Source organism: Saccopteryx leptura, chromosome 2 (assembly GCF_036850995.1).
Source record: "Saccopteryx leptura isolate mSacLep1 chromosome 2, mSacLep1_pri_phased_curated, whole genome shotgun sequence".
Taxonomy (NCBI): Eukaryota; Metazoa; Chordata; class Mammalia; order Chiroptera; family Emballonuridae; genus Saccopteryx; species Saccopteryx leptura.
The window spans coordinates 377048770-377071729 of NC_089504.1; the positions used below are offsets into that span (position 1 = coordinate 377048770).

General features: G+C 55.8%; 1 protein-coding gene and 1 non-coding gene across 2 annotated transcripts in view; both read right to left on the bottom strand.

Annotated features, from left to right (window-relative positions):
- IGSF9B (immunoglobulin superfamily member 9B) overlaps window positions 1–22147 on the bottom strand; it is a 53362-nt gene extending 31215 nt beyond the window's left edge. The window contains exons 1-7 of the mRNA XM_066365268.1: window positions 21925–22147; window positions 11059–11256; window positions 9049–9195; window positions 3676–3827; window positions 3268–3385; window positions 1969–2110; window positions 1497–1642 (exon numbers count right to left, since the gene is read on the bottom strand). Of these exons, the coding sequence (XP_066221365.1) occupies window positions 1497–1642; window positions 1969–2110; window positions 3268–3385; window positions 3676–3827; window positions 9049–9195; window positions 11059–11256; window positions 21925–21988 (967 nt within the window). The 5' untranslated portion in view covers window positions 21989–22147. The remainder of the gene's footprint in view (window positions 1–1496; window positions 1643–1968; window positions 2111–3267; window positions 3386–3675; window positions 3828–9048; window positions 9196–11058; window positions 11257–21924) is intronic.
- TRNAI-GAU (transfer RNA isoleucine (anticodon GAU)) lies at window positions 6591–6666 on the bottom strand. The gene has a single exon. It is a non-coding gene; the product is annotated as a tRNA-Ile (tRNA).
- Window positions 22148–22960: the final 813 nt, after the last annotated feature.

Below are 22960 nucleotides of genomic sequence, written 5' to 3' on the forward strand. Positions count from 1 at the left end.
GGCGCTGGAGAGACAGGGAAACCACACCCGCCTCAGCAGAAAAAATGGCCCACAGCTCCAAGGATGGGGCCTCGGTCCCCAAAGACGACCCCCTGCTGGCTCGCCCCCTCCGCCACCATCGTCACCATCATGCACAGCTGACACAAGCCAGCCAGGATACTGCTCCAAGAGGAACCCTCGCTCTGTTCGCTCTTCCACACCTAGCACAGCTTGGGGCACATAGCATGTCACTTATAAATAGTGTCTTGACTTGCTTTTTCCTGCTACCAGTCTGGGTGGGACAGAACTGATGTCCTGGGTCACACAGCTCTTCTTGGACCTCACAGCTCTTAAACACTTGGGATTCATAACAGATAGAGCCTGCTGAAAGTCATCGCAATTTACTGACAGCAGAGGTAGAGAAATAGGTGCCTTTGCCCCAGGCAGCGAAATCGTTGCATAGAGAAGAAAACAGTGAGAATGTGAGATCAGGGAGTTCCAAGGGGCTCCCGGGTCCAGCCTGGCTCTACCTCCTTGCCCACTCCATGGCAGACAGTGCAAACACCCTGCTCTGCAAGGCTGGGTCAGAGATGAGTCCACTTCCTGGAGTCACCAATTGTTCTACCCGTCTCCAGTTCAAATGCTGACTCCAGCTGTCTCTAGACTATTGCACTTCTCACCCTGCCACTCCATGCCTTTGGGGGCACACGGTTCTCCCACACCAGCCTTCAAGTGATGGAGAGAGAGCCTGTCACCTACAGCAGCAACATGGGGCCTTTGTTGCCTGAGTGACGGGGCCATCAGCAAATCAAAAGGAAGAAATTAATCATCATTACTCATCCTTCTCTCTCTCACAATGATCAGCCTGTCAGGGGGTAGGGAAACTGTGAATACTGAAGCAGAGAAGATTGAGCAAACCGAATTTTGTGCGGACGCAAAGGCCTTCCAGCGTTCTGGCACGAGGAGCGGCTCATTCATTTGGAACCCTGGCAGCTCAGAGAAAAGGAAGTTGGAAGCCAAGAGGGACCCAGGTGTTGGTGGGACTGGATCAAGTCACCCCAGAAGAGGGTTCTGCTCCCCTTACCCGCACACCATCCAGGGTAGGGAAAGACGGAGAGCAGGCTGGAAATCTAACTCTACACAGGTCACACTCCCTCAGACACCCAAGAAACAAAGCACCAGAGAGCATCTCATTCAAGGCACAGAGAGAGGTGCTGGCTAGCATCCAGCACAAGCGCAGTTGTTCGGAAAATCTGCCCAGCATTGAATCCCCCCTCGGCCGGGCCGGTGGCTCACTTAGCTAGCACACGGCCCACAGAAGACACAACAAGGCCTCGCTTCAGCACAACTGACCGGCCCAGGATGGGCCTCTTCCTGGACTCTCCCTGCTTCCCGTCTCAGCCATCCCTCCACCCACGTTCCCTGAAATGAGGCTGCCCTGCAGCCTCCAGTCTGGCTAACACGGTCTGAACCTTCTGGAACCCCGGCAACCGAGGCTCCCCCTCGCCCCTACTCACACTGCACAGTCAGGTAGGCCGAGGCCGAGGGCGAGCGCCCCAGACTGTTGCTAGGGACGCAGGTGTACTTCCCTGCATCCTCAGGCTTCACCCGGAAGATGATCAGGGTCCCGTCAATCAGGATCCTCACCCTCAGCTTCAGGTCACTGCAGAGGAGACAAGGAGACATGGAGGGGCGGGCGTTGGCAGGGGAGGGAAGAGGATCTCCCATGAAACACCACAGCTGGGCAGCACTGCATCCCCTCACCCCATGCATGGGGAAAGAGACCCAGCGTGCCCTCGCATCCCGGGTCCCTCTCAGGGCCCCTCTGAGCAGACACAGGCCCTCGCAAGTGGGACATGTGGCCTGACCAACCCTTCTCCAAGTTCCCAGAGCCGAGGGTAGCCTGCAGCAGCCCTGGCTCAGAGGCTTTGCCCCTGGGCACCTGGATGACCCCCCACTTCTCATGACAGATCAGGGCAGGGTGCTCACTTCTGAAAGTAGACATTCACATCCTGCCAGTACCAGGTGTAAGTGAGGTTGCCGGGATACGCCTCTGCCCGGCAGGTAAGCAGAGCATCCTGGGATATGTTGACAGTGATGTTCTCAGGAGGGGACACTATGAAGGGAGGCCCTGGGGACACAGGAAACAAATATGACCTCACCTGGTGGGGCAGGGGAGAACAAGAGCACCAAGGCCTCCCAGGACGCTCTGAGGGGCCCAGGGAGGGTGCTCTGACCCTGGGAGGGAGAGCTGGGGGCAGCACCAGCCCGAGAGTTGGCAGCACAACTCCAGGCAGTTGTCATGGACACGTTTCTAGCTTCTGTCAGTGCTCGGGATCTCACTCCCCCTACAGGTGCCAGAGATGCAGGTGGTGTTGGATGTGGCCACAGTGTGCCAACCTCTGGCGCGAGCTGTAAACACCTTGGTACATACCTGCCCCTGCCCCATGCATAACCCCTCCATAAACACTGGCTCCCAAGCCAGCCATCTAACACCCTCCACACACACACACACACACACACACACACACACACACACACACACACACAGTGCTTCCTGCCCAGACTTCTCCCAGCAGAGCCCTGAGCAGGAGGCATCCAGGAGGGTGAAAAGCCACCTTTCAATCTAAAGCAAGAATAATATTGCCCCTAGAGGAATAGAGGCTTGTGCCTCTCACCAGGCAGAGGTTAAGTGGGAGGCTCAGGGGAGAGGGGGCAGGGGGAGCAGAGTGAATGGGGGAGCATTCCAGCTGTCCCTGGTGCCAGCTTTCTGGACCCGCTAAAGGTGCCACCTGGCTGGCTCTCTCCTGAGAGAGGTTGGCTCTGCTCGGAACTGGAGGGTCTGGTGCTGCCCTCAGAACCCCAAGTCAGAAGATGGGTAGAAGAGCACATGCCTTCCCCAGCCCCTCCAGCAGGCAGTAGGTGGGAAGCGGGGCCAGTGAATGGCCTCAGCCCAGAGAAAGGCCCAGACACCTCCCCTTCTAATATCTCCAGGCTGACCATGCAGACCCCAGCTCTGCCAAATGCCCCAGTGCCCTCAGTGTTGTTTCAAAGCTGCCTGGACAGCTACAGAACCAGAAACGCACCCAGCATGGGGCCTCGTGCCACCCGCATGGCAGCCACAGCAGGCCACCGTGGGAGGAGCTCTGCCCAGCCCCTCATGGGGCTGCCCACTTCCACCTGCCCCAGCTGTGCCAACCATGCTCCTAGAAAACCCTCCCCAGCTCTGTTGCGCTGAAGTCCCTGAAAAGGCCCGGGACACAAAGAAGCCAGAGATAGGACTGTTACCTTGGACGAGCAGGTGGGTAGTGTGGACAGCCTCCCCCTGGATACTGTATGCACGACAGGTGTAGGCACCTCTGTCCTCCCGACTCACCGATGTCACTGTCAGGCTCCCATCACTCACCTGGGGCCAAGGAGAGATGGCACTCAGCACCCACTCTTGGGCGCTGCCAATGCCATCCTCGGGTAGAGGTGGCCTCAGGGCTCATGCACCCAGGAGACACGGAGGTGCCTCATTTTTCATCCCCCTCCAACAACAGGCACCAGCCAGTCTGCCAGCTGTTTCCATCTCCCCTCTGTGCCTCGCACAGTGTCACTGGTCACGTGAAGTGGGAGAGAGCCTTAGAGAGGGAGAGAGGGGCCACGGAAGGGAGAAGGGAGCACACAGCAGCCCCAACAAAGAACCACACTTACCCGGTATTTCCCACTAGCACCTAGGAGTGTCCCCTCCTTGAGCCAGGTGACAATAGGCTTCGGGTTTCCAAAAGCTGTGCAGGTCATGGTAACACTGCCTCCCTCCTTGGCCTCAATGTACTGGGGCGGTGTTTCTGTAAAGGTGGGGGGAGCTGCAGAGAGAACACAAAGGCTCAGGGTGGGCTTAGCGGGTTGCGGCTCTGCTACCCAAATGCCCCGCGCACATTGCAGGAACCTCTGATGCGTTAATGGGAGGCTCTCAGAGGAGTCTCTCTGCTCCAGACAGCCCTGCCCCAAGAACTAGTTGGAGCACTTTAGTATTTGGTGTCCCCCACCCTTCTGCCAACATCATCTACCATATTTTCTCCTTCACTGTGCTCTAACCACACTGTCTTCTTTGCCTTCCTCAAACGTGTCAAGAACATCAGGGCCTTTGAATTTGCTGTCCTCTCTGCTTGGAGCTCTACATAAAGATCTCCCTCCTTCAGTTCATGAAGTCTTTGCCAAAATGCCATCTCTGCCTTGCCCAGTCAGCCAATCTCAGATGGTACTTCTAGAATTCTCTGTCCCCTTAGATTGTTTTACTTTTTTGAGAGAGAGAGAGAGAGAGAAAGAAGAAGAGAGGGAGGGAGAAAGTTTAACTTGTTGCTACTACTTAGTTGTACATCGACTGTTTCTCGTACATGCCTTGACTGGGGATCAGACCAACAACCTTGAGCTCAAGCTGTTGACCAGCCACCCCATGTTCAAGCCGGTGACCTCAGGCTCAAGCCAACAACCCCATGCACAAGCGGGAGACCCCACACTCCAGCCAGCAACCTCAGGTTGCAAACTGGCAACCTCAGCATTCCGGATCGATGCTCTCTCCAGTGTGCCACCACCACTCAGTGCTTTCTTTAAAGCACTTACCTCTCACTCTCCTTGAGAGCAGAGATCTCTTCCATAAATCCCACTGCATAACAGCCATACCACCCTGAACACGCCCAATCTCGTCTAATCCCACTGCATGCCCAGCTCTTAGCATAGTTCCCTGACGTGTAATAGAGCACTCCACAATCGTTGTTGAACGGATCAATGAATGAATGAGTAAATGAATGTATACACACACACACACACCTACAGAACAACACAAATGCAAACACATAAAACTCCTTAAGAGCATGCGTAAGGCAAGACCACTTTCTTCCACAACCTTCCAAGCCCTGAGCTCAGTGTGGTACACGGGGATAATGGGAGAGTGAGCACCGAATGAAGGAAGAAGCACACCCCCATATCATACAAGCACACTCCCATCATATACAAAACACACACACAACTGACATCTCAAAGACACTCACTTCTCATCCAATGTCTAATCCACCAAAAATAATGCTAAAATCCACCCAAATCCTTCCAAAGGGATCCTGTAGTGCCGACTTCCCGGCCTCTCCTCCTGTCCTGAAATGTGCGCTCAGCTCCAACAGAGCCTCCTCTCGCCAAGCGGCCCCTTGAAACACAGTTAACACAGACAGACACAGCCTCTATTACCTCTGGTATCAAGCTTAAAAGGAAAGATAATAAATTACATTATGTCCTGAAGTGACAAATTAATTACTAATTACATAATTACTTTGTTATGTAGGTGCTAATCGGGAAAGTACTTTGACCAATCTCAAGTTTTCAGGAAAATAATGGTTTAACTCTGGATTATTTACTGAAATAGGTGTTAGCTTGCTAGCTACATTTCCAGGCTTAATTCTTTTTTTTTTTAAGGCCCTATAATTCATAGAGCAGGTTAGAAACAGGCAGGCCTCTCCTCCAAGGAATTCACCAACCTACAGTGAGGCTTGGCTTGGGCTGTGCAGGTATTTTTATGCATAATAAAGAAATGATTTGGTTTGTTTCCACACAACCCATCTTCAAGAAAACACCAAAGGAGACTGCAACAATTTGTAATTCTAATTTTTCACTGGCCTTTCATTTTCCAAAGGTGATCCCAGTCAAAAATGCCTGACATTAAACATTCTCATTTGGAAGCAACGGAATATTGGTGCCCTAGACTCTTGCTTTCAGTAACGAAAATATTTATGCTAGAAGGAACCTCAGGACTTGGAATGAAGGGACAGGAGAATAAAGGGAGGGAGATCTCCCTTTTGCCTTGGGAGGTGTCTGTGTTGTTCTACCTGTTTGGGAGGTAGGCTCATTGATAAGGGCAAAGTAGTCTATGAGGAGCACTGGTTCTAAAGCCTGAAGCAGATGGTGTGTATTCTTAGCTTTTCTGCCTAACACTTGTATATCAGCAACCTGCCTGCGTTCCCTGAACATACCAGCTCCCCTTCCTCTGGGCTTCCAGGCATGCTGTTCCCTCTGCCTGGAATACACTTCCCCATCTCCCAACCCTGCCCCTGACTAATTCCTCATCCCTTGTCAGGTCTCTGCACAGAATCATTTCCCCAGAGAGGCTCTCCCTCTCCTGTGCTCCCCAAGCCCATATTGCAACTGTCTCTGGATTTGACTGCCTACCCCTGGACCCCCAGAGCTGGCCCAGACTGGACACTCATGAATGTGTTTTGAATGGATAATTATGGGTGGATTTGCAAGAACTTTCTTGTGTGTGTGTGTGTGTGTGTGTGTGTGTGTGTGTGTGTGTGTATTTTTCTGAAGTTGGAAACGAGGAGGCAGTCAGACAGACTCCCGCATGCGCCCAACCAGGATCCACCCGTCGTGCCCACCAGGGGGCGATGCTCTGCCCATCTGGGGCGTTGCTTTGTTGCAACCAGAGCCATTCTAGCACCTGAGGCAGAGGCCATAGAGCCATCCTCAGTGCGTGGGGCCATCTTTTGCTCCAATGGAGCCTTGGCTGCAGGAGGGGAAGAGAGAGACAGAGAGGAAGGAGAGAGGGAGGGGTGGAGAAGCAGATGGGCGCTTCTCCTGTGTGCCCTGGCCGGGAATCGAACCCGGGACTCCTGCATATCAGGCTGACGCTCTACCACTGAGCCAACCGGCCAGGGCCTGCAAGAACTTTCAAACGATGACCATTCTCTGCACCTTCCAGCCTGAAGTACCTTCCTGTGTTGCCACATCCCTGCAGATACATCTCTGATTTAACCTGCTTTTTCTCTTGAGAAGAATGGCCAACATGTCGCACATAACTACCCTCATGTAATTAACATTTCAGACACTGGGCAAGACACTTTCTCATACAGTGCATCACTCAATCCTCACAACAGCTTTGCAAATGGGCATATTTTTGGTAACTGAGGAGACTGAAGCCCAGAGAGGTGACCGCAGCTGCCCAGGATTCTACATACATGACAGGCAATGGATTCATGAAGTCAACTGAATTTTTCCAGGATTTTCTCCCAGGCCCACTCCACTCTGAGTAATTAGGAATCCCCAAAGAAGCAACTCCCACCCATGCCAACCAAGGCAGAGACGTGACGGAACGCACAATTCCACACTACGTTCTCCTTCCTGTCGCGCGGACATCTGTGGAAGGCCTGGTGCCTCAAACTGCTGAAGCAAACACTGGCAGGAAGATGTGACAGGAAGAGGAGACAGCGAGATTTCCGCTCGGTTTAGGAAAGGGCACAAGAGAGAGCACTAGCAACGCGGGGACCTCTGGCTCAGTGTTCCTTCCACGAGGCTTGCTGCAGCAGCTTTACCTTCCTAATTACATTGTACTTGGGCTAATATTACGATGAGTTTTCATTCCCAGCACACACAACAGCTGGCATCAAAAGGAGGTGACTCAAAAGCTTGCCAGTCGGTGGGGACGGTCCACCCAAGATTTACAAGCAGCCTCCAATCAGTCTCTTGGGACCGGCTAACAAGAGCTGACTGCACCTCCTGGGTCCAGCATTCTGGACCAACGCCGGCCTGGGGCCGCCATGCCTAAGTGTGCTTTTCCCGAGGTCAGGGCTCTGGCTAAAACACGCCCTGCCCTCAAAGCCCTGGATGGGTTCTCACGCCAGAAGGCGCACAGTGTGAGCCAAGCCCTGGGATGCGTGACCCAGCCCCGCAAGGGAGGGCAGACAGAGCTGTCCTTCCGGGCAGAGCGATACCGAGAGAAGCTTCCAAGCCAGGAACAACACCAGTTTCTCTCTCCCAACCACAGCAGCTACAGTCGCAAGCATCCAAACCGCAGGGACCCAAGCTGCGTGCGCGCATCCAAAGCACACACCCTGTTGAAGCCTCGGCACCACTAGCTCAGTTCTTCAACACAGAGCTAACTCAATACATTTCTCATACACTGAATATAGAAAGATAAGGGTGCAGCCAGAAAAACAAACCAGAGAAACCTGCTCCCGCCCTTCCTTTTCTCCACAGTTCCTTTCAGCTTCTCCTGGCTCCTCAGAAGGCTCCCTTCCCAAGTCAGGACTCCCAGTGACACAAGAGGGACCCTCCACCGAGGGAGGCCCAGGACCCCAGCCCAGGCCAGCACCAGGAACCAGCCTCCTCCCCTGGGGCCTCCACGTGGGGCTTCCTTGCCCTAACACTTGAAAAGCATCATGCACAGCACAATTCATTTAACCTGAGCTATAAATAACAGATAGCCATTAAAACTGTGACTCTTCCCAGGCTGCTCCCATTCCCAGTGGTCTGCAAACTCATTAGTCAACAGAGCCAAATATCAACAGTACCACGATTGAAATTTCTTTTGAGAGCCAAATTTTTTAAACTTAAACTATATAGGTAGGTACACTGTTATTAACTTAATTAGGGTACCCCTAAGCTGGCCTTTGTGCCCGCACTCAAGGGGCCAAAGAGCCGCATGTGGCTCACGAGCCGCGGTTTGCCGACCACTGCCTTAGACAAAAAGGCCAGTTCCGGCAGGGACGGAGTCTGGGTCTGCCCACCACTGCCTTCCCGTCATCAGGTGCGGGGCTTGGCGCACAGGAGACCCGCGGTGCGTGTTATGCAAATGAACACACTTAACAAGGAGCCAACATGTCACCCTGAAAAGGAAGACTGCAATGGTGGGGCTCTGGGAACCCCACTAATGAGAGGGGAGGCCTTTCCCGGGCTAGCAGGGTCTTTCCAGGGCTGGGGAACACTGCCAGCACTTTCAGCCTTGGCCTCCACAAAGCCTGAACCCTCCTGGCGTCAAGAACTAGATTCCTACCTCCCAATAAGGGACTCCAAGACCATCAGTCACAGCAAACCCCTCCCTCATGCTCAGGGAGCTGCTCCTCCCAGGCACCACACTGATCTCAGAGGCTCTGGGGACAGCTAGGGGCGCAAGGGGTGGAGCCCCACGTGCTGAGGCTCCTCTCTGCAGGATGGGCTTGGAGTAGGGATGAGATGCTGTCCAAAGAGAGGCTCTCCCTAAAACAGGCCCCAGAGAACAGGCTCCCTGGGCTGCCCAGCCCGGGGAATGAGGCCGGTACTCACCGTTGATGGTGAGGTGGACCCAGCTGCCGTTGTGGAAGGTGTCATACTGCTGGTCGAGCATGAGCACTTTGCACTCGTACCAGCCCTGGTCCTCAGAGCGAACCTGCTCCAACCGCAGCGATGCTTTGTCATGAAGACTCGCTCGGCCTGGGGGACAGAATGAACAAAGCACCAGGGGTGAGGCCCACAGCGCCACACCCCCAGCTAAAGGCAGAGGCCCAGCGTTGCCTGCAGACAACAGCTGGCACCAACCTCTGGCCACAGGTGGCCAAGGAGATGGCACAGAGCCTTGGCCTTGGAGCCACCACCCCGCCCCAGCCCTCCAGCCGCAGCTGGCCCAGCCCAGCTGTGAGTGCAGCTCTGTGCTTGGCACTGAGAAGAGCCTTCGCTCCCTAGAATGCTGCCCTTCTTTCGGAGATCTCTTGGGACAAAGGAAAGAGTGGAGGGACACAGAGCTGAGGGGAGAGAAGGAGGGAGAGCAGGAGGGGAGGGAGGGAAAGAGAAAGAGGAGGGGGAAGAAGGGAGCAGGGTTGGAAGCAAGTGTAGGCCCCGAAACACTTCCATTCCAGGGGAGTAACCTCTCCCGGCTGTCCCCCACGGGCACACCCCCCCCCTCTGTCCAGTAGAGGATGGCAGGTTAAAGACCAGGGCACTAGATGCCCTCCCAGTTCCGATACCAGTTCCAGAGCCACCACTCATGTAGCCAGAGCCCAGGAGCTAAGGCCACAGGGTCTATTTGCCTCAGAATGAGGACAGGGCTGGCGCCAGCAGGGCAAACAGTCCCTAGCTAGCCTCCTTAACTCCATCCTCTTCCCCTGAGGTCGCCTTGGGCTCACAGACATGTTTGTCTCATAGCACTGAGATGGGAAGATTTGCAGCAGGAGCCTCGCAGAATGAGGAGCAGCGACCCGTCCTCCGTGGCGAGGGAGGGTACCCGGGCCGTCCTCCGTGGTGAGGGAGGGTACCCGGGCCGTCCTCCGTGGTGAGGGAGGGTACCCGGGCCGTCCTCCGTGGCGAGGGGGGGTACCCGGGCCGTCCTCCGTGGCGAGGGAGGGTACCCGGGCACCCACCGGTCCTCCCTCCCCTCCCCCACCACCTCAGCACACCCCTCCATCCAGTGTCACTACCTCCTCTGCCTCCCTCCTTGTCTCTACACTGGCAATCTGCCTCAGACCAGACTATCAGAACCTTGCAAGCAGGCCAAAAAAGAGAAAAAGAGACATAGGCACAGGAGTAGGGAGGGGGTGGTGGAAGTTTTCTGAGAAATACAACGCGGACCTCAGTAGCCAGTTGTAAAGACAAAAGTAGCATCCTGCCAGCTTCCTCTCTTCCTTTAATCCTCAGTACAGAGACACACACACACACACACACACACACACACACTCACAGGTGCACACACTCCTCCCACATGTGCACGTGCCCCACGCCCCCTCCGGGGCAGGCTGGCGGGCAGGCACTGGAAGTGACTCACAGCGCGGCAGCTGCTGGCAGGAGCCACCGGGGCAGAGGAGGCAGAGAGCAGGCACCAGCCAGAGGCAGACACACACTCGGGGAGCCAGAGGGAGGTGTGGGGACAGGCAGACAGAGCAAACCCCACAGCTGCCGCCGCCACCATACAACAAGTCGGGGCAGCTGACTCAGCTTCCTCCGGCACAGACCAGCCCTCGGCCCAGCCCGGCTCTCCCACGTGGGCAGCTGTCTAGGCTGCCCTGGCTCCGCCTCCTGCCTCTGCCCCTGCAAACCATGGGCGGGGTGGCTTAGGAGGGCTTCGTGTCTATACCACCTCCTCTTCCCTCTTCTTCCACCATTGAATGGAAACCTACCAAAGTCCAAAGGATGGGAAGACAGAGGCAGAGACTGTAGAGAACAGAGGTAACAGACCAGTCAGAAAAACAGAGGAGACAATAGAGATAAAGGCCGGAGGAAACTTAACCGCTGAGAACTGGGGCTCCACAGGACACGGCAGCCCTGCAGAGCCAAGGGCAGGAGGCAGAGAGGCCCAGCCCTTACCTGCATACTCAGGGTCCACATGGGGCGGGTAGTAGCCAAACTTGATGAAGATCGGAATGGGCACCCCGAACTTGAACCACTCCACGACATAGGGCGGGGGCTGTCCTGTCACAGGGTGGATCACGTCGCATCGCAGAACCACGCTTTCGCCAGCTCGCGCTGTCACAAACTCGGGCTCCTCTCGCAGGCCGTGGGCAGCTGACGGGACAGCAAAGTTGGAATTTAGAAAAGGAGGTGACAAGGAGATCCTTCCCTGGGGGCCCCAGAGGCAGCCTTCTAGTCATGTCTGAGGACCTCTGCCGCCCTCCCCAAGGCCAGATACCCTCAGACCCCCTCCTAAGGAGGGTCCCCAGGGCACCCTGCACCTCTCTCCTCCAGCCCCCAGCCTCAAGCCCACAGGGGAGGGGGGCGGCCCTCTGCAGTTTTGTGGGCCAGCCCTCCCCTTCCCAATCCCAAAGCACAGAGCCATGGCCACACCCTTCCTTGTGACACCCCCACACAAGAATTCGAAGGGCACTGAGAAAATGGAGTGACCTCAGCAGGCCTGCCACCAAGGCTGCTGTGGCCGAGGATAAACTCAGATGAGCTTCCTACACCAGAAGCTTCCCACCAGAGCCTGGTAGGAGCTCCCTGCCTCCTCCTGCCCTCCTCCTACTCCCTACCCCCACGCAGTCTGATGTTGGCAGCACAAAACAAGAGTGTTCCATGAAGGAGCAGGGAATCCCTCCCAAGCCCAGCGGAGGCTGCTAGGGGCACACTGGAGAGAAAACCCCTGTCAGGCCCCTCCTCCCACCCCCTGCTGGGCCTGCAGCTACTAGAGAGATCAGCCCTCCAGTTTCCAAGCCCCTAGCCTACCAGGCTGTGAAGCCCCGGATATCCCCATCAGAAGAGCAGGATGCTAGGGGCAGAGGAGGCGGCCCTGGGGCCCGCTAACCTCAGCCAGCTAAGGAGAAATCATTCCTTGGGCAGAGGACAAACCATACAGCTGGACAGAATGCACCCATCCTCCTGGCAGGGGAGGGGGACAAGGTGAGAAGGCCCACCCCGAGCTGGAGGTTAACTCAGACACTGCTCCACACTGCTCCACACTACCCAACAGCATGCTCCTGGACCCCTAAACACGAGAGCCCCTACCCGAGGGGCACAGCCCCACCTCCAGCCTGACACTCCTAACTCCCACACCAGGCCTCCGTGCCCACAAAGTCACCTTGTCCCGCTTACTTCCCAATCAAAGGGACCGCTGAAGAAGTCTCCCCCTGCTGCCTTCCCTCACACTACCCAACACAACCCAGGCTTTCTCTGTCCCCACCCGCTTCCCCTCCAGGATCCTGCAGGCAGCACCATGGACAGCAGCCGCTCATTGAGGCTGAAAACCACAGCGCCCCTGGCCCGCCCACCACTTCAGGGAGGATGCCTAGAAGAGCAATGCCTGTCTGTCTGTCTGTCTGTCTGTCTGTCTGTCTGTCTGTCTGTCTGTCGGCTGCTTCTGGGTCTGATTCTCGGACCCCTGTGTGCTCCTGCCTGTCTCCTTCTCTCATCTTTGTCTGTCCTTCATGTCTCTGTCTCCATCTCTGTTTTTTTTCTCCTGGTCTCTCTGCTGTGTCTGTCTGCTCTTTCTTGCTCCTTCTCCACATTTCTGTGTCTCTGTCTGTCTTTGTGTCTCTGTCTCCATCTCTCTCTAGCTCCCACTCTATTCGGGTGATTCTGTCTACTTTCCTGTCTCCCTCTCCCTGTTTCTATGCCTGTATCAGAGAGAGAGAGAGAGAGAGAGAGAGTGAGTGTGTGTGTGTGTAAGGGGGTATGTGGATTTCTGTTTGACTGTGCAAGGGGAAGGAGTTTTTTCCTGCTTTTTCTCTGTGTGGACCTCTGTCTCTGTGTGCCTGTGTGTCTCTGTGTTTCGACTCTCTGTGTGTCTGTATGTTGTCTGTCTGTTTCTGTGTATCTCTCCTTCTCTTTCTCCCTCTCCCCTTCCCCCTCTCTGGCTTCTCCCCTGCAAGTTGCAGAAGGAGGAGGAGGCAAGACCTTCCAGAAGCTGATTGGCTACCAGTGACATCACTGTTTTCTAGAGAAAGAGCTAAGATCACAGAGTATTTTTGGAGCAGAGTGTTGCACTCACCTGCCTGAGGCCCCAGCAGGTTCCCAGTCCCCCCCCCCCCCCCCAGCCGTGCTTCACACTAAATTTGAATTCCAGCCCCTCAGGGAAAGCGTGGCAGGGCCCTGCTAGAGCAGGTGCCTCCCCCACCACCCCAGGGGCACCCACAGAGGGACAGAACCTGCCTTCCAGCACCTGAGAGCACAAAGGCTGATCCTGGACTCGGGAGAAATGTACAAACAGTGGTGCATGAGTGAGCAGGGGAGGAATGTGCATGTGCACGTGTGTGCACGTGTGTGCACGTGTGTGTCTGTGTACAGCTCTTGGCAAAAGGACATTGTGAGTGTGTGTATGTACACATGTGTGTGCAGCACAGACTTTCAAGGAGATAAAAAGAGAAAACAGAGGAGCAGAAGAGGGAGCTATTCCCAGGGGCTGGGTTCCCTGGTTGGAAACACAGAGGCTGTCCATACAAGAAGGGCTCCTTCCCAAGACTTGAGCGCTATGGCCCAGGGCAGCAGAAAGAAAGGCCAAACTGCTGGCTGGGTGGTTGCCCACCTCTACCAGTGAAGCAGGGCTCTGGAGTTCTCTGGCTGCTGGGGCTGAGGACCCTGTGGGGCAAGCCTAGGAGGTGGTGGGCTCTGGGCTCTGACACAGGTGCCCACAGTGCCAGCTGCTCATTTGCACTTCCAGTTGCCTCATTCTCACCGCATGGCAATGAAGCAGCCTGGTTCACACCTCCCCCAGTGCAGGAGGAGGCTCCAGGTTTCCACCCCACCCACAGCCAGCCCCTGGGCTCATAGGCTGAGCATCCACTCGAGGCTCCCCCCCTTAACCAGGCAGCCGCATCCCGTGTGTTCTCAAGGACCCTGTCCACTAGGGACCAGTAACTGAAAGAGGACACAGTGAGATAAGCATCCCAAAGATAAGAAAAAGCCAAAAGAGACGGAATTCCCCAAGAAGAAAGCCTGGCCCCCGAACTCAGTCTGCCTCCTTGGTTTTCTGAATCTTCACCACACCACACACACACGTTCTATCCATCACACATACACACACACACACACACACACACACACACACGTTCTCTCCACCACACACACACACACGTTCTCTCCACCACACACACACACACGTTCTCTCCACCACACACACACACACACATTCTCTCCACCACACACACACACACGTTCTATCCATCACACACACACACATACACACACGTTCTCTCCATCTCTCTCTCTCTCTCTCACACACACACACACACACACACACACATTCTCTCCATCACCCACAAGCACTTTTCCCTAAGCTTGATCCTTTCTGGACGAAACCATGTCTAATAAAACACTTTCTAAAGAAAAACTCACTAAAAATAAATAAGTAAACAGGCTATCAGTGAAGAAGGACGAGGGGTGGGATGGAGGAGAGACGGAGGAACTCAAACCCAGGAGGACACCAAACGCAAACCAAGGAGGGAAAGAGATTCAGGAAGCAAGAAAGGAGAGATACAGAGATGAGTATAATGCAAACCAGACACAGGCAGCGCCCAGCCCAAGATGAGAGAGAATGGGAGGGAGAGGGAGAGAGAGAGGGAGGAAGGAAGAGAGGGAAAGAGGGAGAGAGAGAGAGAACTCACTGGCACATAGAAATCAGCTGCTGGGACACAGACATGGGCCTTCAAGGGACCCAGAACTGGGAGGGGACAGAGCTGAGGCTGTTCCTTCAGGGAGCAGGTGGGTTTCTCTCCAGCAGAGCTGGCTGGAGTAACTGCCCAGTGGTTCTGAAGGGAGCATGAAGGAAGGGGGGAGGTGAGAGGGAGAGAGGGAGGGAGGGAAGGAGGGGAAGAGTGATTGACCTGAGATGAGAAGCTGCTAGAGGGGTCGAGGCCCCCAGATGCCCTTCCCCATCACAGAAGCCTGAGCACTGAGCAGCCCAGGGATGGCCGCAGCCTCCTGGGGGAGCTGCTCTCTGCAGGGGTGAGGACAGCAGGAGACTGTGAGGTGTCCCGGATTTCCCATCCCCAGTTGAGAGAAGGCAGGACACAGTAGTGCCCTGAGCCTAGCTAATCTGTACCTTGGGACTCCACCAGCCAGCATACTTCGGAGCCATTTTACCCCAGTAAGGAAGAGAGAGGGGGAGGGCAGAGGAGAACGAGGTGGGACCTGCGGTCTGGCTGATCTTTGGAAAGCTCACAGGGTACAAATCTCCTGCTCTCTGGGCCAGGTGGTGCACAGCAAGAAAGCAAGTCCAGGGCTGCCATTGGATCCCCTGTGAGCACAGAGCCATGAGGCGTCCAGGGCCTGTCCCGGCCCCGTGCCTGACATTCACAACCTGGAGCTCTTCCACCAGGGCAGGGCTGCAAGAGGAAGAGCAGCCGAAAATGGGAGCCACTCCATCGGGAGAGCAGGTCCAAGTGCCAGGGCAGGGAGAGCATCCACTTCCTCCACACACTTACCACATGCCAGGCTCTGCACCGGGCATGCAGCATGGAGCTCATTTCATGCCCACAATGACCACCTGACATAGTGCTACCACCTCCATTTCACAAAGGAGCGAGCAAGGAGGCACCGTGGCTCAGCCCGGTCACCAGGGTAGCAGGGGGGGCGGCCGGCATGTCCTCTTTGCCGAACTCATTCATTCACACCACCTACTGACCAAAGGCCAAGCACCAAGGCCTCCCCCCTACTGCACCCAAGAAATAGCACCCTCCCTGGCCACCCCCTCCCCCCCCCCGCATGCTCTGCCCAGGTTCCAACAACCGGATTCCTGCAGCCCAGGACCCAACGAGGACGACAAGGCGGGCATTTCAGAAGGCAGTTGGCTGACTTTGGCTGGCTCTGAGCTAAGTGTCACTGTACCTGAGACCCAGGAGCCTCAGGCTGGGTCTGGTGGCCGCTGAGGTAAGGAGAGACCACGAGTGAGCACCAGCCTCCATAGCTCATGAGTACTGGTCCTGACTGGAGCCTCTTCTTCTTCCTGCTCCTTCGGCCTCTCCCCCTCCCCCTCTGGGCACCAGACTCCCCAACCACTGGCCTGTTGTCTAAAAATACAAGCGACAGCCACTGCCACCTCCATCTGCCAAACTAAAAATAATCTCTGCTGAGTCCAAAAAAGGTACAGCCCCTGACAGTCCCCCAATCATTCTTCTATGTCAAGCCAAGAGGCTCCAGGAGATTCCAAGGAGCCTGCGACTCCAGCTCCCAGGGAGGCATACACCCAGCAGGTGTCACAAGGGAGGCAGAAGACAGACTCCCTACCATCTAAAGCAAAGCTCAGAACATCTAAAAGTGTGAGATGGAGAAGACGCCTGTGTTCAAACCATCAGAGCATCCGCCTGTTCTCCTTTCCAGCAGGCACGTGGGCTGGGGTCACCTAGGTACCGTTCTGTCTCCTGTGAGGACTCCCACACCCATGTTGACAGGTCCTCAGAGAAGTCCCATTCCTGTGTCTCCCCATCAGTGTTCTCGCAGCCCTTCTGACCCATTTCCCTTTACACCTCTCCGGGTCGGAAGTCAGAGGTCAGGCGAGCCCAGGCCTCACCAGGGAAGTTTCCACCCTCTGAACCGCAAGGTCCAGGGGAGGAGGGGCAGAAACTGCAGGCCCCCTTCTCCTGTGGGTACCCTCCTCCCTGTCCCTCTCAGGTGGGCTGCCCTAGCAGCTCACAAGGCAGTAACGCTATTAGCAACCTTAATTTGCTCTCTGCTACTAGATTATCTTTCCTAGAGCCCTTTCCCCAGGAGCCCCTGACAGGAAGCAGCCAGTAATTCAACCTCCGCTCTGCTCCTTTAATGGCTCCTCAGCAGAAAGGCGAAGCCACACCCCATCTCAAGCCCTTCCTCCATCTCCCCAACCCGGGGGGAGGAGGAGAGGCCTGCACCTACACACTCACGGGTGGCCAAGTGCATCCGTGTGTTCCAGGACCAGCAGGCAGGCCTGGTCAGGTGAGGACACAGGGGCTTGTGTGTGCCACAGGGTCACAATCCTCAGGGAAGGCACCAGGGTAGACATAATAAGTGAAAGACCAAGGCCCGTATTTACTCAAGTAGAAGCATCAGCACTCCCCACTCTGAAGCTGGAAAAGGAAGACAGTGGCTCATCTCACACAGCTTGTGAAGATGAGTATTGGTGCAAGCTATCTGCCACAGACTGTCTTGGTGAGTGCCTGTGATCAGGAAGGAGGTAAAGGGGATGGGGGGCAGGGGACAGAAGGACAGGCTAAGAGGGAACTATTCCAGTCCCCTCTTCTCAGGACAGCTAGGATGGCTGGGGCCTCCCTCAAAACACTGGTCCCATGGGATTTTTCTCTAAACCCTAATGGAAGCCCTGTCTCTGCTCACCAGTCTGCTACTTATTCACGCAAGAAAAAACAGGAAAGCGGGAGATTCCTAAGAAAAATAGGTCAACTGCCTAGGGCAGACTGAACTGGCACCCGTGGGCAGCGTGCCTGAGGGCCAGGCTGCAGGCTGCCTCTCCAACCCAGCACCTCTCCCATCTTCCCTGGAACCAGCCCTCTACTCTGGCCTATGATGAACAACGGGCAGCGAGTGTCAGAGCCATGAGAGTAGGACAGGCCTGCTGTCAGCATCCCGGGAGCTCTGCCTGGGTTTCTCTCCCCTACTCAGGCTCTCCCACAGGGACCGCAGGCATCCTTAAATCAAGAACCTGGGCTGGGCTTCCAACTTTAGAAACTTCTGGGCTGCCTAAACTCGGGTGCAGAGAGGAGGGATGAGGAAAGCAAGGCATCTTCTCTGAGTCTAGTCGCACTGCCGCCCACAGCACTTGGAGAGGAGTGACTCCCCACCCCATGCATGCAGACAGACTGCCCCCTCTGCTGCTGCATTCCACACGTACACACGTGTACACATGGGTGCATACAAACACACATGCACACACATAGAGACACGCACATGCACATATACATGCAGACATGCACACACATCTAGACAGCTTACACCAATTAAAGCTCTTTCCACAATTCAGAACCTCTCTTCACACAAGCTGCTTAACCCATCCCTAGGAGCAGACAGAAGAAAAGCGCTCATTCCACAGAGACCCGAGGCCCCAGCCTGAGGAGGCCACAGGGTGGGGGAGGGGGAGAGGCGCTCGTGGAGAAGTGTGGTAATCTCCAACCTAGCCCCCTTTGGGGTTATCACCCTGCCCTCAGTCGCTGGGTAAGGCACACAGGAAGGTACCCAGCATGCCAGAGAAAGAATGGGCCAAGAGACAAGAGAAAGCAGCTGAGAGCCACGCCCTGGCTGGGCGGGTTGGGGGGGGGGGGGGATGCAGGCGCTGGGAGAAAGCAGAGCCAGAAGCCAGGAGCCAGGGAAGAGGGTGGGGCCAGGAGATGCAGGGTTTCAGCATCTCCCCAGCTAGGTAGCCTCTGTTCCTCCGGTAACCAGATCCCAGCTTTCTATCTCAGGGCTAAAACATGAAACCTCCCAGCTCTGGGACCTGACAACTCCAAGTCTAGCACATGTTGGGCCTCAGGCCAGTCACTGAAAGCTGATTCTTCCCACCGCCCTCTACTATGCCCCTTCAAACACATCCCCCAGTCAGCCTCCCCCAGGGTACATGCTGCCCTATGCAACTCTGCTTCCAACTCCAACAACACAACTCTGTCTCTGCCTCTAACGTATGGGCTAGGGATGCACATATACACACCACTTGGCCACTTCCTGAGCCAAGCCCTTCCTAGCTGATAGACTGGCTGCCCATGAGGTCTTGCTGGCAGCCTCCAGGTCTAACTTCCTCCTCTTCATCTTCATTACCAAAAGAAGAATGAAGGGTCAAGGCCAGGCAGAGAATAGAGGGCACTGGTCCAGCTACCAGCAGGACTGGAGTCAGAACTCCACTTTTGGGGGGGACACTATAGTCTGGGATAATCCAGCCACAGAATCTGTGGGAGACAAGAGGAGGGAGCCCTGGGAATCCAGGCTGAGAGTCAGCTGAGCATGGCCCAGGGTCCTCCCCGAAGCTTGCTCAGCAAATGTCTGGGATGCTGAGACTCCAATCATCATCTTACAGACTACAGAAACTTCTCCAGTCTCCTCCTTCTCCAAACCTCCCCCAACCTCTTCACCCATTTCAATCTTCTCCTGACACAGACCCCTGTGCTATAGCAGCCGATGCTTCAGGCAAACCCTAAGCATGGCATCCCCAAGTCCCTCCCCCTCAGGAATCTCCCCGGAAGTCACCTCTGCCAGTCAGAGCACAGCTGAGCTCTCTCACACAGAGCCAGCATTTGAACACTGCTGGCTGTTTCTCATGTGAGCAGGCGCCTGCCATACAGGCCCCCCTTCTCCCTTCCTGCAGAGGCTATGAGGCTATGACCTGCTGCGTCCTTCCCACAAGCCTCCGGCCACTGATGAAATTCCAGTTTTGCAGATCTTTCAAAGGCTTTGCAAGCAGCCCAGAGGCCTGCATGCCCTCCACACATCTCCCTGGGCTGCAAAGGGGTAAGAGGTTCTCCCAGACAAGGTCAGTCTGTGAAAAGTATTTGGCTCCTGACAGGGGCAGCCTTCTGAATTTCCCCCAAGACACTCCTGTTCCCAAAGGCCTGAATGGCCCAAGGGAAAGAAAGTGAGAAGAAGCCTAGAACCCCAGAGATAATGAAACAATTGTAATAACAATAACATTCATTGAGCACTAACTATACAACAAATAGTCACTCATTTCTTTATAGCCCTAATGTTCACACACACACACACACACACACACACACACACACAAAAAAAAAAACCTACAATCTCATCCTGTTAACCCCATTTCCCATTGAGGCAAGCTTAAACAACTTGTCCAAGGTCACAAAGCCAGCAAGTGGCAGTCAGGATTTGAGTCTAGGTCACCTGACTCTAGTCCTAGGTCCTCAGCCACTAAACGTAGATCCTCTTTAGGCTGAAAAACCACAAGATCATTAAGGGGTGGCAGGCAGGGGTGCATGTCAAGCCATCCCAAACAGAAGGCCCTCCCTACACCCAGAAAGAAAGTATAACCTTCATGCCCAACAGCATGTAACATTGGAAAGTCCTTCTTTTTGTCTGGCCATTTTGTGTGTTGCTGCAATATAAACCCATTTTCCTTCATTCTGTGCTTAAACTTGCAAAAAGTCCATTCTCCTCACCCCTCAGCTTTGGAGACTATTTCAGATCCTTTTATCAGTGCCCCCCCTCCATTTTTTCCCAAGATCCCAGCATATCCTTTTCTGCTTTCAGTGACAGTTCCAAAGCAGGAACATACCAAAAACTGGAGGGGAGGATGAGGGCACTGGAAGACTGCAATAGAGGAAGGAGACTGAGGACAGATCCAGATTCTCAAGCACAACCTGACCCACCTCAGCCCCAGCCCCGTTCTATAGATTCCTGGAGGCTCCCTGGCCTGTTTTCACAACTGATAAATGAAGTTTTAAAACAATCCTGGTCAACACACTATTTAACAAAATCGCCTTTCCCCTTAGCCTTCCTCCGGTTCTGTTTTCAGACCCTCCCCAAATAGCATGGGAGACATTCCATTCCAGAAACTTTTTCAAATCACTTCCCTCTCCCCGTACACAGCCCCAGACAAGGTGAGGAGGGTGCCTCCTGACCACTCCTTCCGCCCTAGCGCCGCTGAGATTCCCTCTTCGGCAGGTCTTCCCTGCCGACTTCCATCCGAAGACCGGCTCTCTCCCGCAGCCATGTCCTCCAGGCTTTATGAACTTGTACGCTGCTGGGTCGTGTCGGCGCGCTGAGAACCATGAGCTCAGAGTCCTGGCACCCTTCAGGCTGCGCTCCTACTTCCATACAAGGGCCGAGAGCTGGGGGTGCCACCCAGCGGCTTGTAGGTCGCTTTGCCTGTCTCCAGAGCAAAAGCCCGCGCGTTCACGCGCGCATCACCCAACTCGCCAGCATCCCTCTAGTCTCTTCCCCAAATCAGTAAAGGGGGTGGGGGGAGAGAAAGAAGACGCCTCCCTGAGCTCAGAGATGCAGCAGTGGAAACCCTCTCCCCCGCTGCCCTTGCCCCCAGCCAGCTCCGCCTCGCAGCCTGGGAGGGAGGCCTGGAGTCCGCGCGGGTAGAGTGCGCTTTCAGGGAACTTTTACCTGGCCGGGCCCAGGTGCGGCTCAGGCAGGCGCGGGCGCATGGCCGGGCTAGCCAAAAGTGGACACTCCTTGGATCCCGCCGAGGGACCCTCGCTCTTCTCCTCTCTCGGGTCTCCGTGCGCTTCCCGCACTGAGAGGAGGATCCACCTATGGCTGCCAAGATCTGTGGTCAGGAGGGGCGCGAGCTGGAGCGGTGGGTACCCTCAGGGCCGACAATGCTGTCCCTTAGCCATGGGTGCCGAGAGTCCCAAGGCTCTGGGTTGCGCCTCCCTGCAAGGGCCAGTCTGCGAAGCGAGGGCGCGACAACGCTGCAGCCTGTCCGAACACCCGCAAACTCCCCGGCACCCAGAGTTAGGAAAGCCTCCCCAACGCTCGAGAAGACCGCTGCTCCTGCTAAGGGCATCGGGCTCGGCACGCGGGTGTGAAGACCTAGGGTGGCAGGTGAGTGAAGTCAACCCCGAGCCCAACGTGTCTGTCCCGAGAGCCGGGCAGCCCATGGACTGGGACCGCTTTCCACCTGACCCTACAGCCCGCGGCCCCCGGCCCTCCCAGGCAGTGTCTCGGAGCGCGCCTGGCCGGAGCCCGAGCCTCGCCCGCGGAAAGGCGCGGCTCTCGGAGGGGCCGGGAAACCTGAGGCCGTGAGGAAGGGGCGGAAAAGCCACAGGAAGAGCAAAGCAGGAACGCTGCACTTCAACTCACCTTGAGCCGCAAGACCTCGGGTGCTGATCACACTTGCTATCAAAGTGGCCACATACCAAATCATAGTACTACCGCGCGCCAGCCAAGAGCCTCATCCTATCGCAAAGTGCTCCTGCGCCTCACACTTCTCGCCCGAGCGCTTGCTCACGCCTGCTCGACCCGCCTACGCCCCGCGCCCGTGCTCCTGCAGCCTGGGCGGCCCGCTCCCCATCCCACCGCGGCTCCGCTCGTCTCGGCGCGCAGGCTCCCAGGGCCCGGCGCAGCGGCACCTGCACTACCAGCTCAGGCAGAGCGCAGCCAGAGCCACGGTGAAGCCTAGCGGGCCGGGCCTCCGGCACCGCCCTCACTTCCCGCCCATTGGTCACTGCCCACAAGCCTCAGATATGATTGGCTTGCAGGTATGCCCGTCATGGCTCGGAGGCGAGCCCATTTCAAGGTGCGTTGAAGTGTAGCCAGCACAGAGCCGCAGAATCATGCGCATTGCCAGAGAGAAGGCGTTGTAGCGACTCTGCTCTGTTCTCTTCTCTGTTCACACTGCATGGCAAGTTTTTGATAAAGGAAATGGTAGATTTTCTGGCTTGATAATGGGACCTTGGGAGTCTCAATTACCCATGACAGTTCTGGAGGAGACGTCGCCCCCGCCCACCCAGGGAACCCAACATCCGGTTTCCATCCAGCTAGAAGCAATTCCCTGGAGGATGATGCTGATTCAGTAATGGGGAAGCCCAGGAACGGGCAGCTTGGGAAAGCTCGGGAATGTCCTTCGCTGGAGATCTTTTCCAAGAGGTCACGCGCAACCTCCCCCGCCCCCACTCCCTTCCACACACGGACACGCTTCCCTCGGTAAGGCACCCCTCCTACCCAAACGTGATGTTAAGCTCCATCCCGCCTGAAGGCAAGGGAATGACTAAAATGACCTCTGAAAGTCGCTAAGATTGAGAATGAGTCATTGGTTCAGCTGCAGGAGTGTCACAGACCCGCCTCTAGAACACCCGTACACACACCCTGCCACCCCCAGTGCAGGTCAGCATTGTTC